The sequence below is a fragment of the Octopus bimaculoides genome, chromosome 19 (genome assembly GCF_046866305.1).
Source record: "Octopus bimaculoides isolate indiv1 chromosome 19, ASM4686630v1, whole genome shotgun sequence".
In the NCBI taxonomy this organism is placed as follows: domain Eukaryota; kingdom Metazoa; phylum Mollusca; class Cephalopoda; order Octopoda; family Octopodidae; genus Octopus; species Octopus bimaculoides.
In genome coordinates this window covers 47,939,393-47,952,190 of record NC_142946.1, presented here as the reverse complement: position 1 = coordinate 47,952,190, position 12,798 = coordinate 47,939,393, and the positions used below count along the sequence as shown (strand labels likewise).

At 39.6% G+C, this 12,798-nt stretch overlaps 1 protein-coding gene across 4 annotated transcripts in view; it reads left to right on the top strand.

The window, feature by feature from the left end:
- LOC106868358 (WD repeat-containing protein 44) overlaps nt 1–12,798 on the top strand; it is a 59,950-nt gene that overhangs the window by 27,220 nt on the left and 19,932 nt on the right. For all 4 annotated transcript variants that reach the window (XR_016237435.1, XR_016237436.1, XM_014913573.3 and 1 more), the window contains exons 6-11: nt 3,665–3,802; nt 4,043–4,246; nt 5,247–5,383; nt 6,509–6,607; nt 11,347–11,429; nt 12,542–12,603. Coding sequence is in view for 2 of the 4 variants with exons in the window: in XM_014913573.3 (XP_014769059.1) it covers nt 3,665–3,802; nt 4,043–4,246; nt 5,247–5,383; nt 6,509–6,607; nt 11,347–11,429; nt 12,542–12,603 (723 nt within the window). In the remaining 2 variants the exon portion in view is untranslated. The remainder of the gene's footprint in view (nt 1–3,664; nt 3,803–4,042; nt 4,247–5,246; nt 5,384–6,508; nt 6,608–11,346; nt 11,430–12,541; nt 12,604–12,798) is intronic.

Sequence of the window (12,798 nt, the reverse complement as noted above, 5' to 3'; positions counted from 1 at the left end):
TGGCAACGATCTCGCTCGAAAATCCTACAGGAGCCAGTCAGGCGGTACTGGCAACGGCCACGCTCAAAATGGTGCATCTCATGTGCCACCCGCACAAGAACCAGTCCAGGGGCACTGGCAACGATCTTACTTGGCTTGCCGGGTCTTCTCACGCACAGCCCATTTCCAAAGGTCTCGGTCCGTAGTCATCGCCTCGGTGAGGCCCAATGTACGAAGGTCTTGCCTCACCACCTCAGCCCAGGTCTTCCTGGGCCTACCTCTTCCACGGGTTCCCTCAACTGTTAGGGTGTGGCACTTTTTCACGCAGCTATCCTCCTCCATTCTCACCACATGTCCATACCAGCGCAATCGTCTCTCTTGCACGCCACAACTGATGCTTCTAATGTTCAGCTTTTCTCTCAAGATACTTACACTCTGACGGGTATTCACATTGACATTACACATCCAACGGAGCATACTGGCTTCATTCCTTGCGAGCTTACGTATGTCCTCAGCAGTTACAGCCCATGTTTCACTGCCATGTAGCATGGTTGTTCGTACGCATGCGTCATACAGTCTGCCTTTTACTCTGAGTGAGAGTCCCTTTGTCGCCAGCAGGGGTAAGAGCTCTCTAAACTTTGCCCAGGCTATTCTTATTCTAGCAGCTACACTTTCAGCGCACCCACCCCCACTACTAACTTGGTCGCCCAGATAGCGGAAGCTATCGACTACCTCTAGTTTTTCACCCTGGAATGAGATAGAAGTTGTTTCCTGTTTGTTTGCAGTCTTTATTGCACCTGAACATCTGCCACAAACAAAAACTAACTTGCTAGTTAACCTGCCTTTGATGTTGCTGCACCTCTTATGTGTCCATAGCTTGCACCGGGTACATCTTATAGAGTTACTACCTACTCCTTTTCTACATACTGAGCAGGGCCATCTACCTGAAGGGGTTTGTGTTTTATCTACCTTCCTACTTATTAGGATTTTGGTTTTAGCTAGGTTGACTCTAAGGCCCTTCAATTCTAGACCTTGCTTCCACACCTGAAACTTCTCCTCTAGTTCTGATAGTGACTCCGCAATTAGGGCAAGGTCATCAGCATAGAGGAGCTCCCAGGGGCAACCTGTCTTGAACTCCTCTGTGATTGCCTGGAGGACTATGGTAAATAATAGGGGGCTGAGGACGGAACCTTGGTGGACCCCTACCTCTACCCGGAATTCATTGCTGTACTCATTTCCAACCCTCACCTTACTGGCAGCATCTCTGTACATGGCTCGCACAGCTCTCACTAACCATTCTTCTATCCCAAGTTTCCTCATTGACCACCAGATAAGGGATCGGGGGACCCTGTCAAAGGCTTTCTCCATGTCAACGAAAGCCAGGTACAGAGGTTTATCCTTAGCTAGGTATTTCTCTTGCAACTGTCTCACTAGAAATAAGGCATCAGTAGTGCTTTTACCTGGCACGAACCCAAACTGCATCTCATCTAAATTGATTCGCTCCCTAATTAGTTGGGCTATGACCCTCTCTGTAACTTTCATAACCTGATCTAACAGCTTGATGCCTCTGTAATTATTTGTATCTAAAGCGTCCCCTTTACCTTTGTAGCAGTTGACTATGATGCTGCTACACCAGTCATAGGGTATGACTCCTTCGTGTATCACCTGGTTCGTAATACGGGTGACTAGGCTATAGCCAACACTGCCAGATATTTTGAGCATCTCTGCAGTGATTCCTGATGGGCCGGGGGCTTTCCCGGTCTTCATACTCTTAATTGCTTTATCTACCCTGGTACTATCAACTCGGATAGCTGGTCCCTCTATTGGGTCGACATAAGGCAGGCTCTCTTTCTCCCATTCATTCTCTTTATTAAGCAATCTATCGTAGTGGCATCTCCAGACCTCTTTCTTTGCATCCTCATTTAATGCAAGCGTACCATCATCCATGCGAACACATTTCTCTCCTACAACATCACTATTCTCTCTCCTACACTGTCTTGCAACCCGAAATACCTCGAGTCTTTGGTCCTCACGGCGCAGAACATTGGCAAATCTTTCCTTATCTGCTTCCCCTCTGGCTAAATAAACCTGTCGCCTAGCCTCCCTTCTGGCACATTGGTACAATTCCCTGCTACCACCGTTCTTCCAGTCCTTCCAAGCTTGTTTCTTTTGTCTAATAGCCCTGTCTACCTCCTTGTTCCACCACCACGTTACTCTGGGTTGGGAGGGGACCTTACACCACCCACAAATCTGGTCGGTGGCTTTCAACAGGTTGTCCCGCAGAAATCTCCAATTGTCTTCCACGTTGTATGATGCTATATCCCCTTCTATTTCGTTAAATGCTTCAAGTAACTTGTCTCTAAGTCTCTGTCCGTTTGCAGGGTCTTTAAGCTTCCACACCCTTCTTCTCCAAGCCTGTCTAATTCTGGGCACCCATTTTGCCTTAATCCCAAAGTCGCTAACTACTAATCTATGTTGTGGGGTACATTCTTCGCCAGGGTAGGTTTTGGCATTTATAAGCCGCCCTCTTTCCCTATTTCTGGCGAGGATGTAGTCAATTTGGCTAGAGTGTCTGCCGGAGCGGTAGGTGACTAGGTGACTGGCAGGTTTCCTGAAGTTGGTATTGCAGACCATAAGATTGGTTGCATCACAGAACTCCAGCAGTCTGGTTCCCTCCTCGTTGCGGGAACCGAAGCCATAGCCTCCATGTATGCCATGGAAGCCCCCAGCACGACGTCCGACATGACCGTTGAAGTCTCCAGCCACAAAGAGAAGGTCCCTGTCACTCGTCGACGAGGTAGTTTGCAAGAGGGTGTCATAGAATTGGTCTTTCAGACCATCTGGTAGCCCAGGTTGAGGTGCATAGGCTGAGATGACAGTAGCTAATCTATGATGAAGCACTAGTCTGATCTTAAGTACTCTGTCACTTACTCTAACGACCTCGATTACCTTATCCACCCATTTCTCCGCTAGAAGTATTCCTACGCCCCCGACCCCGTCAGTGTTCCCTGCCCAGAAAATCTTGTACCTGTAAATTGTAAAGAATTACCGTATTTTCCTGCATAAAGAATTACCGTATTTTCCTGCATATCTAGTGAAAACATTTAAACATTGTCACTGCCTTTCCAAATCCTGCTGCATTTCACATGGAATTTTCCTCCTCCAAAATTGACATTATGTATAAGTTGACCTACCAGATTTGTCTTGTAAATTTTTCTGAAAAATACAACTTGTATGCCAGAAAATATGATATAAATAATTGTAAATGATAAATAATAATAAATTTATGGATAATAATAATAATCCTTTCTACTATAGGCACAAGGCCTGAAGTCTGGAGGAGGGGTATAGTCGATTACATCAGCCCTAGTGTTTCACTGATGCTTAATTTTATCGACCCCAACAAGATGAAAGGCAAATTTCGGGCCTTGAGCTTACAGTAGAAAGGATTATCATCATCATTATTTTTATTGTTGTTGTGTTATTATTATTATTATTATTATTATTATTATTTATTATTATTAAGTTGAAGGTGACTGAAATTTGAAGGGATCTGAGATGTCAAATCTGTCTTAATTATCCCATAGATAATAAGATATGAAAATAAAAAATTATTATTTCTTTTTTATTGTATTTTGATAATCATTATCTTACCAAAAATTCTTGTCTGCTTTTGAATTTGCAGGAAAACTTGTCCATGTATTGTGTTTCTCCTGCGGAGTTGTTAACACCAGTATCTACTGTGGAATGTTTAACTAAAGAACTTCAACATTCTCTTGATTTACAAAGTGCCTTAGAAGGAAGTAGAATAATAAATGCCGAGGTTAGTGTTATTTCAACTGGAATCAGTGTCCTAGGTCTTAACATTTACAAGGATCACATTTTCATACAAACAATACATTTTCAAAAATTTCAATTTTCCAAAAACATTTAATCAAAACACAATAATTTTCATGAAGATTTTCTTAATTATACAACAGTGGTAATTAATGAAACTGTTTTGCATTTTTTATAATGAATTCATACACTTTTTCCTTTTTCTTTATACTTCAACTGTCACTAGGAAGCTGAAACTGGTGCTGTGAACTCAGATCAAGATTCGGTATCTCCTATCATGGAACAGAATACATTAGCTTCTTTAGAAAGTGATGGTGTTTTACTAAGGCAAAAGTCTTTGCAAGATTTTCCAAAAAGTAACAGTCTGCCCAGTGATTACAGTCAAATGTTAAGACCACGTTCAAATTCCGGCCGTTCCCTTACAGACCAGGTTTGTTTGTTTGCATTTATGTAATACTTTGTTATTTAAAAGTTGTTTTTTTTAAGTTCTCTTGAATATTTCTTTGACCCTGATCCATTATCTATATCCTTTCTTACGCTCACCTTCTTTCATCCTGAGAACTCACTGTGGTACCCCATCACCATCATTCTTCTTTTTCCCACCTACTCCTACCCATATATGTCTATGGGTGGCCATGTTTCTCCTCGACAGCGTGACACCTGTGCATATCCCTCTATCATACTTTATCATCATCATCATCATCATCATCATCGTTTAACGTCCGCTTTCCATGCTAGCATGGGTTGGACGATTTGACTGAGGACTGGTGAAACCGGATGGCAACACCAGCCTCCAATCTGATTTGGCAGAGTTTCTACACCTGGATGCCCTTCCTAACGCCAACCACTCAGAGAGTGTAATGAGTGCTTTCACATGCCACCCGCACGAAGGCCAGTCAGGCAGTACTGGCAACGGCCACGCTCAAAATGATGTATTTTATGTGCCACCCGGACAAGAGCCAGTCCAGGGGCACTGGCAACGATCTCGCTCAAAAATCCTACGAAGGCCAGTCAGGCGGTACTGGCAACTTAATATTTTGCATAAAGCTCCCTCCTCCTCCTCCTCCTCCTCCTCAGATACTCCCCTTCCACTTAGTTGAGTGGACTTTTTCATGTTCTTTTCCTGTTTTGCAACTTACTAGGTGACCTCACTTATGCTGCTATCACAATGAAAGCACTTAGTACACACTGTAAAATGGTTGGCATACCTCAGTTGGTGGCCTCTGGCAGAGCTACTTCACTGCCTGATCAGACTTCAGCTCCTGCAGTTGGCGGCAGAGACTACACCAGCACCCTCAACACACGAATGTTTACCTAAATGTATAATAGATAAAATTACTACTTGGTCTATTTGTGGTTATCATTTCATAATTTTTGTTGTTGATTTTTTTGTGTTTGAAATGACTTTTGTTTACATTTCTCTGTTTTAGGAAATTTTGGAATCCGTCTACATAACTAATCTTGATACAGGACAAAAAGTCCCTCTAAGTGTGGCTGAAGACGAATTACCTCGCTGTATAAACCCACTTGATTTACATATAATTCAAAGGACACATGAATATTTAGGGTATATATATATATATATATATATATATACATATGACATTATGTTTTAATATTAATTTAATCTTTTTTGCTTCCTCTCTTCATTTTTTGCAGTGATTAAAACAGAATATTTGTTGTGATATTTCTTTAAAATATCATTGATTTGTACTGTCTGGCACAAGTATGGCTGTGTAGTTAAGAAGCTTGTTTTCCAACCACATGGTTTTGGGTTCAGTCCCATTGTATAGCACCTCGGTCAAGTGTCCTTTCACTATAGCACCAGACTGACCAAAGCTGTGTGAGTGGATTTGGTATTCAGAAACTGAAAGAAGAAACCCATTGGGTTTCACGGAGGCAATGACCAAGACCTTTAGCATTATGTCGTGCTTGAGGAAAAGACCCATCAAGCCAAGCAAAATCACAGTTGTGGCAGATACTGTTGTCACGAAAATTGGTACCCGTGTTGGTGGAGCATAAATGCACCCCAGTGTCATGCAAATGGCACCCACACACACCCCGGTGTCAGACAAATGGCACCCATTCTGATGGCATTTTTAGTATTCTTGTTTGTGAGAGCAGTTAAAATTTTTTCAGATATTCTCATTCTAAAAATCATCTCTGGCTAATCATTGAGTGGATGTTGATGTTGCCTTGGCGGAGGTTTGTGCTCTCTGAGTGCTCTTGTTTTTAAATAATTTAATATCTCTTACCATCTCTTACCACTAGCTAGACTTCATTTTTACTATCAACTACAATGCCATTGGTAAAGTTTATTTGCCAATAGAACGTGGCAGTCCTATAAAGGAGGATGTTACTGTTGTTTTAGCCCCAGGAAAACATCTTTTCCAGCTGGCTATCGACACAACACAGACTGTGTTGATAGCCAACTGGAAAAAGACGTTTTCCTAGGGCTAAAACAACAGTCACATCATCTTCTATAGGACTACCACGTTCTGTTGGCAAATAAACTTTACCATTTGATACTGTTACTGTATATCTTTCACACAGAGATTTAAAACAAGCTGTTTTTCTCTATACAATACCATTTTCATTCAAATTAGATAATCTAGTTCCTGTTATGTTTCTTAGTTTATTTCAGACAAAGGTTTCTTAATAAATCTGAAATAGATTTTTTCTTCACTTTTAGTGAAGGTGAGGATCGTAAAACTGAAGGTTCAGAAGAAGACGAATGTAAATCAGAAAATAGCCGAAGCTTATCTGACCAACATGGGACCAAGAGCAAGGCGTGAGTATACTATATTTAACTGGTGTATCACTGTATCGACCAGACTATGAGATGTTGTTGTACACCACTGGTCACAATGCACTTCCTCACATTGTTGTAGTTTTTGAAAGGTGCAAATAAACTGGGTAGGTGGGCAGATCAGCATTCCCCTTGAATGGAATGCCAATTTGTCTCAAGGCTGCCCATTGTGTGAACTGGGGCAACAAGAAAAAATGTTCTACTCAAGAACGCAATGCACCACTTGGATTGGAAATCAAAACCATGATCATGCAATTCTAAGTGCAACACCTTAACCACCAGGCCATGCATCTTCACACTATGGTTAACAATATTGTATAAATAAGTATAAGGCAGTGAGATGGCAGAATCATTCGCATGCCAGGCGGAATGCTTAGCAGTATTTCGTCTGTGTTTATGTTCTGAGTTCAAATTCTACCGAGGTCGACTTTACTTTTCATCTTTTGGGGGTCGATAAATTAAGTACCAGTTGCATACTGGGGTCGATGTAATCGACTGGCTCCCTCCCCCAAAATTTTGGGCCTTGTGCCTAGAGTTGAAAAGAATATTGTATAAATAAGTATAAGGTGGTGAGATGGCAGAATTGTTAGCACAATGGGCAAAATGCTTAGCAGCAGTTTATCTATCTTTATGTTCTGAGTTCAAATTCTGTCTAAGTCGACTTTGCTTTTCATCCTTTCGGGGTCAGTAAAGTAAGTACCAGTTGAGTCTGGGTTCGATGTCATCGACTTACTCCTCCCCTGAAATTGCTAGCCTTGTACCAAAATTTGAAACTAATATTGAATAGATAAGTTGTCATAATATTCTGTTTACCCTTTCAATACCAACGTTCTTAAGACCAACTCCAGTGCTATGGCACTGTCTATTTAAATGCGCCCATATTGAAATTAAAGCACTGCATCATACTTACATGTAAGAATATTTCATTGTTTCCAAACACCAGTCAAATAATGGCAAAGTTAGTTGTTTCACTAATCTCTACTAAATTCTTGATTATATTTAACATTAATCAAAGCACTAGGTGGTATATTTTCATAAAAGTGTAAGCACAAAAATAGTTGAACAGCTTCTTTGTTGTGGTTATGTTTGACAGAGATTTTTGAAAATAATGATTGTAATCTTCTAACAACTTTTTATAGTTTTACTTAATTAAATCAAGCAATTTTAAAAAACTTAGAATTCACATACTTTATTATATTAACCCTACCTTCCTTCATCTTTTTATTTAATTACATTAATATAGTAATAAAGATGAAGAGGTGAGCAAAAATAACAAACTTATTTAAATGCTTTAAATTGTTTGTTTTTTATGTATTTTAAGTTCAAATTCCACTCCAGTCGGCATCAATCTTTTTCATTCCTGCAGACTCAATTATTTATCCCCTTCTTTCTCTGAAGTAGCCCTTCGATATCTCTATCTTTACAGGAATTTATACCAATAGTGGGAAATAGTGTGTCATGTTCTTAAAGAAGGTCAATCTCTCTAACTTCGCCAATAATTTACCTAACATTTTAACTTACTGAATGGAGGCTGGTTTCATGTAAAAAGCACCTTCTGAGTGTTGAGCCTCATGGAGGCAATGACAAATGACCAAGGCGTTTGGCAATATGCTGTGCTTGAGAAGATGGCCCATCAAGCCAAGTGAAATCGTAGTCATGGCAGACACTGGTGTCCTGCAACTGGCACCTGTGCTGGTGGCACGCAACAGCACCCATTACATTCTCGGAGTGGTTGGCATTAGGAAGGGCATCCAGCTGTAGAAGCCGTGCCAAATCAGACTGGAGTCTGGTGTGGCCTCTCAGCTTAGCAGCCTTGGTCAATCCGTCCAACCCATGCCAGCATGAACAACGGACGTTAAATGATGGTGATGATGAACAAAGGAGCTCATCTCATGCATGTTTGAGATGTTAAAAATAGCAAGTCCCTTTCAGATCATATCCTACACTGGCTTACATAAGAAAAGATATATAAGACTATGTATTTCTACGTAACCCTGAAAAAGATAGTCATAACTGGAAAACATTTGATTATATATCTGTAAGCTGATAGAAACAGCCATTAACAGTCATCTCCAACACCTTGAGTCCATCACCTTCCTTAATACCTACCAGGTCATCAATGAAGCTCACTACATCACTCACCAATGTTCACTTGATTTTAAGAAATTTGGCAAAAAAAAAATGCTGTTGCACTTATATCATCAAAGCATTTCACTATGTCCAACATAAAACTGTCTTGATTAAAATACTTACCTTTCAGTTTCATCCTGGTTTTCTCTCTTGGATAGGAAGCTTTGTATCGGACTGCCAGTATGCCTCATGGGAAATTTCTCTGACCTGTGCTGCAACAACTCAGAAGTGCCCCAGGGGTTTGTTTGCGTTACTACGCACATACTCCCTCCTCTATATTAACGACTTCTTTTCCGTCACTCTGTAATGCTCATGTCTCTAGAAATGGTAGCACTTTTCACACCCCCTTCAACTTTCCATGCATATGCCTTGCCGCCTTCAACCGAGACAACTTGTGTCAAACTTGCACTACCTCCATGGACAAAATTCTTAACAGCTTTCTTCAATATAGACATGACTATCTTGTCTCCTTCATCAGCACAAAGACACAGTGGGTGTATATGTCAAAGAAACAATCTTCATCTTTTCTACTATTGGTTTCAACTTTTGGCACAAAGCCAGCAATTTCAAGAAAAGAGTCGATCCCAGTGCTCATTACATCGACCCCAGTGCTCAGCTGGTGCTTATTTTATCAACCCCGAAAGAATGAAAGGCAAAGTTGACCCTAACAGGATTTGAAGTCAGAATGTAAAGATGGACAAAATGCTGAATCCAGAACCATGTGGTTGGGAAGCAAGCTTCTTACTACACAGCCACTCCTGTGCCTATATATATATATCTGAAATCACCAGAAGAGATTATCGTCAGTGAGTGTGTGAAGCGAGCATTAGTAGTAACTTTGAGGGCTTAAAATGTTTTTGACCAATATTAGAAAAGGTGTGGGGACAACCTGCTAGAATTGTTAGCACGACAAGCAAAATGTTGCAAACCCCTCTGTCCCCTCTGTGTAGCTCCTTGTGGGCAGTAAAGAAATAAGAAACGTTAGCATGCTGGGCGAAATACTTAGTGGTATTTCGGCTGTCTTTATGTTCTGAGTTCAAATTCCATCGAGGTCAACTTTGCCTTTCATCCTTTCAGGGTTGATAAATTAAGTACCAGTTGCATACTGCGGTCAATCTAATCAACTGGGTCCCCTCCCCAAAAATTTTGAGTCTTGTGCCTAGAGTAGAAAAGAAAAGAATATTATCCACCCTGTGTTAACTACTTAATCCATTCCTACCCCCTTATGATACCTACCCTCTAGTGTTTGATTCTCATCCACATTTTATCTGCCGTTGTTAACTTATTGATGTTCACATTGACCATGCTTTAGGTTTTAACTATTTAGTATTTAATTTCAATTTTTATTGTAGTAAAGAGAGAGAGAGAGAAAATTCTTTCTCTGGCTAGGATGCTTGTCCCTTTTTTGAAAGTTCACTGAGTTCTAGTAACTATTCCCTACAGCTAAACGAACTGAGGAAGGTAGAATAAAATGTGTTGAACGCAGTAAAAAATATTTTAAAAATTGCTGACGCTAAATTCCCAACCTGCAAGTGGACACTCAAGTGGAATCAATTATTGACCAAAAAGATAAATTACTGGATTGTCAGCTTAATAAGAGTCTACATGTAGGCATTTCATTGTCTCTGGGTTAAATACATTATTGGATTCATCTCAGTTTATCTTCTTTTGCTTGTTTGAGTAAGAGTCTGACAGTCCCTATCTGAAAGTTTTGGTTTTCTTCTGGAGTTTTGTTTCGATGAGGTTTTTCCCTCCTTCTTAAAGGCTGTCATTAATTTCAAGACAGTACTTCTTGATACAACAAACATTTCAGCTGTTTTTGTTTCGCTAGCGCCTGCCATATGAGCACCAACAATTTGACCTCTTTGAAAGTCTGATAGATCTGTCATTTTAATGAATTTTAATTACCTTTTGCTGATGATATCTGAAAAGAAAGCAATTTTAGAAAAACATATTAAGCAACACTAATGATAAATCAAAAAACATAAAAATAAACAAGCTTTTGACGGTTTTATAGGTATTTCAAAATTATGATGCTAGGTGTTTCCATTATTTTGTCCAACCCCTGTATATATATATATATATATATATATATATATATATATATATATATATATATATATATAAAAATAAGCAACAAGGATATCCAGAGGTAATGTAGTACAATTGTTTCATGCAACTCCATTTAATTGAACAATGCAATCATTACATCAATTTAAAATGCAGAGCAATCCTCAGCTGCACAAAGACATAGAACTTAATTAAATTAGAACAGATGGACACATTAGTATAATTATACCTAAAATCTCCAAGAAGTTAAGGAGATAGACAAAGAACACATTGTCTCTCTCTCTCTCTATATATATATATGTATATATTATTGACGCATTGTTATACACCAGAATGTTGTATAACTAAGTGGTAGTTGTGGTTGAGGTGAGGTTAATAGTGGTGGTGATGGTGGTGATAGTTGTAGCTGTGCTGGCAGTGGTCTGATGCTGTATGAAAAAAAAATTTGAAATCGAAAGATTTCCAGAATTCTCTGTCACTTAATATAAGTGTTTCTTTATAATTTTGAAATTCCTTTGTAGTACAAAAATTAAGAAGTTTATCGGAAAAACTGTTGGCAAAACCATGAATCGTGTGAAATCAGTAGCAGATCAAAGTAAAAAAGGTATGGAATTCTCTTTCGTTGTTTTATTCTTATTTAGTCCTAGATTTCCCAGATTCAAAAGCTACTTTGTTTAGTTTTAATGTTTGTGGAAGATGGTGCATTAGCATCATCATCATTTAGGTCCATTTACCATGCTGGATTAAGTTAAATCGGCTGACAGGATCTGGCAGGCCACAGAGCTGAAGAAAGCTAACATCTTGGAAAAGGATTGAGAAGAAACTGCAACTGGTTGGGCAGCCATTACAATCTCGGAGTGGTTGGTGTTAGGAAGGGCACCCAGCTGTAGAAAACCATGCCAAATCAGACTGGTGCCTGGTGCAGCCTTCCAGTGTGCCAGCCCAGTCAACCCATCCAACCCATGCCAGCATGGACAACATACGTTAAATAATGATGATGATGATGGCTATACTCAAGAACAGGGAAGCAGCCATCATTTGTGTGTGTGTGTGTGTGTGTGTATGTGTCTGTGTATATCTGTGTGATCGGGTGTGCATTTATGTAAGTGAAGGCACATGGGTTAGTGGTTAGAGTGTTTGGCTTGCAATCGTAAGGTCATGAGTTCAATTCCCAGCAGTGTGTTGTGTCCTTGAGCAAGATACTTTATTTCATGTTGCTCCAGCTCACTCAGCTGGCAAAAATGAGTTGTACCAGTAATTCAAAAGGGCCAGCCTTGTCACATTCTGTGTCATGCTGAATCTCCCCGAGAACTATGTTAAGGGCATGTGTGTCTGTGGTGCACTCAGCCATTTGCACATTAATTTCACAAGCAGGCTGTTCCATGGATTGGTTCAACTGGAATCTTCATATTCATAACTGACAGAGTGCCAGCATTTATGTATATATATATATATGTATGTATGTTTCTCTGATGTATATTGGCAGACAATTGAAAAGCTGGTGACACTTCCTAATCATGGTATCAGTGAAGTTATGGTTAGTTTGTTGGAGATCTGTGACCAGCAATGCCAAATAATCCAAATTTCAAAATAAAATCCCAAAACTTAATATCATAGATCAGAAATATTTATTTCAGTTGTGAGTTGAGTCCTCCATTACATTCTTCTATATGATAGGATGTTAACATTTTTAACATGGATATATTTATTTTTCAGTTCTTCAAGGGGATGAAGCTGGCATTGAAGAGGAATATTCCATTGATGGCAAGATATATAAGGTTGTTTTGCATTTTATTTCTTTTAGATTTAAGTCAGATTTAATTCTGTATGTGTGTACATAAGCATTTGGTATATTAAGAATAATAAATTTGTACTCTACAAAAAAATATACATGCCACTTTGAATACATTTCATCATAAGCATGCTTGCTGAGGACTGAGCTTGAGCATAAGCAACAAGTTCTATGGAGCATA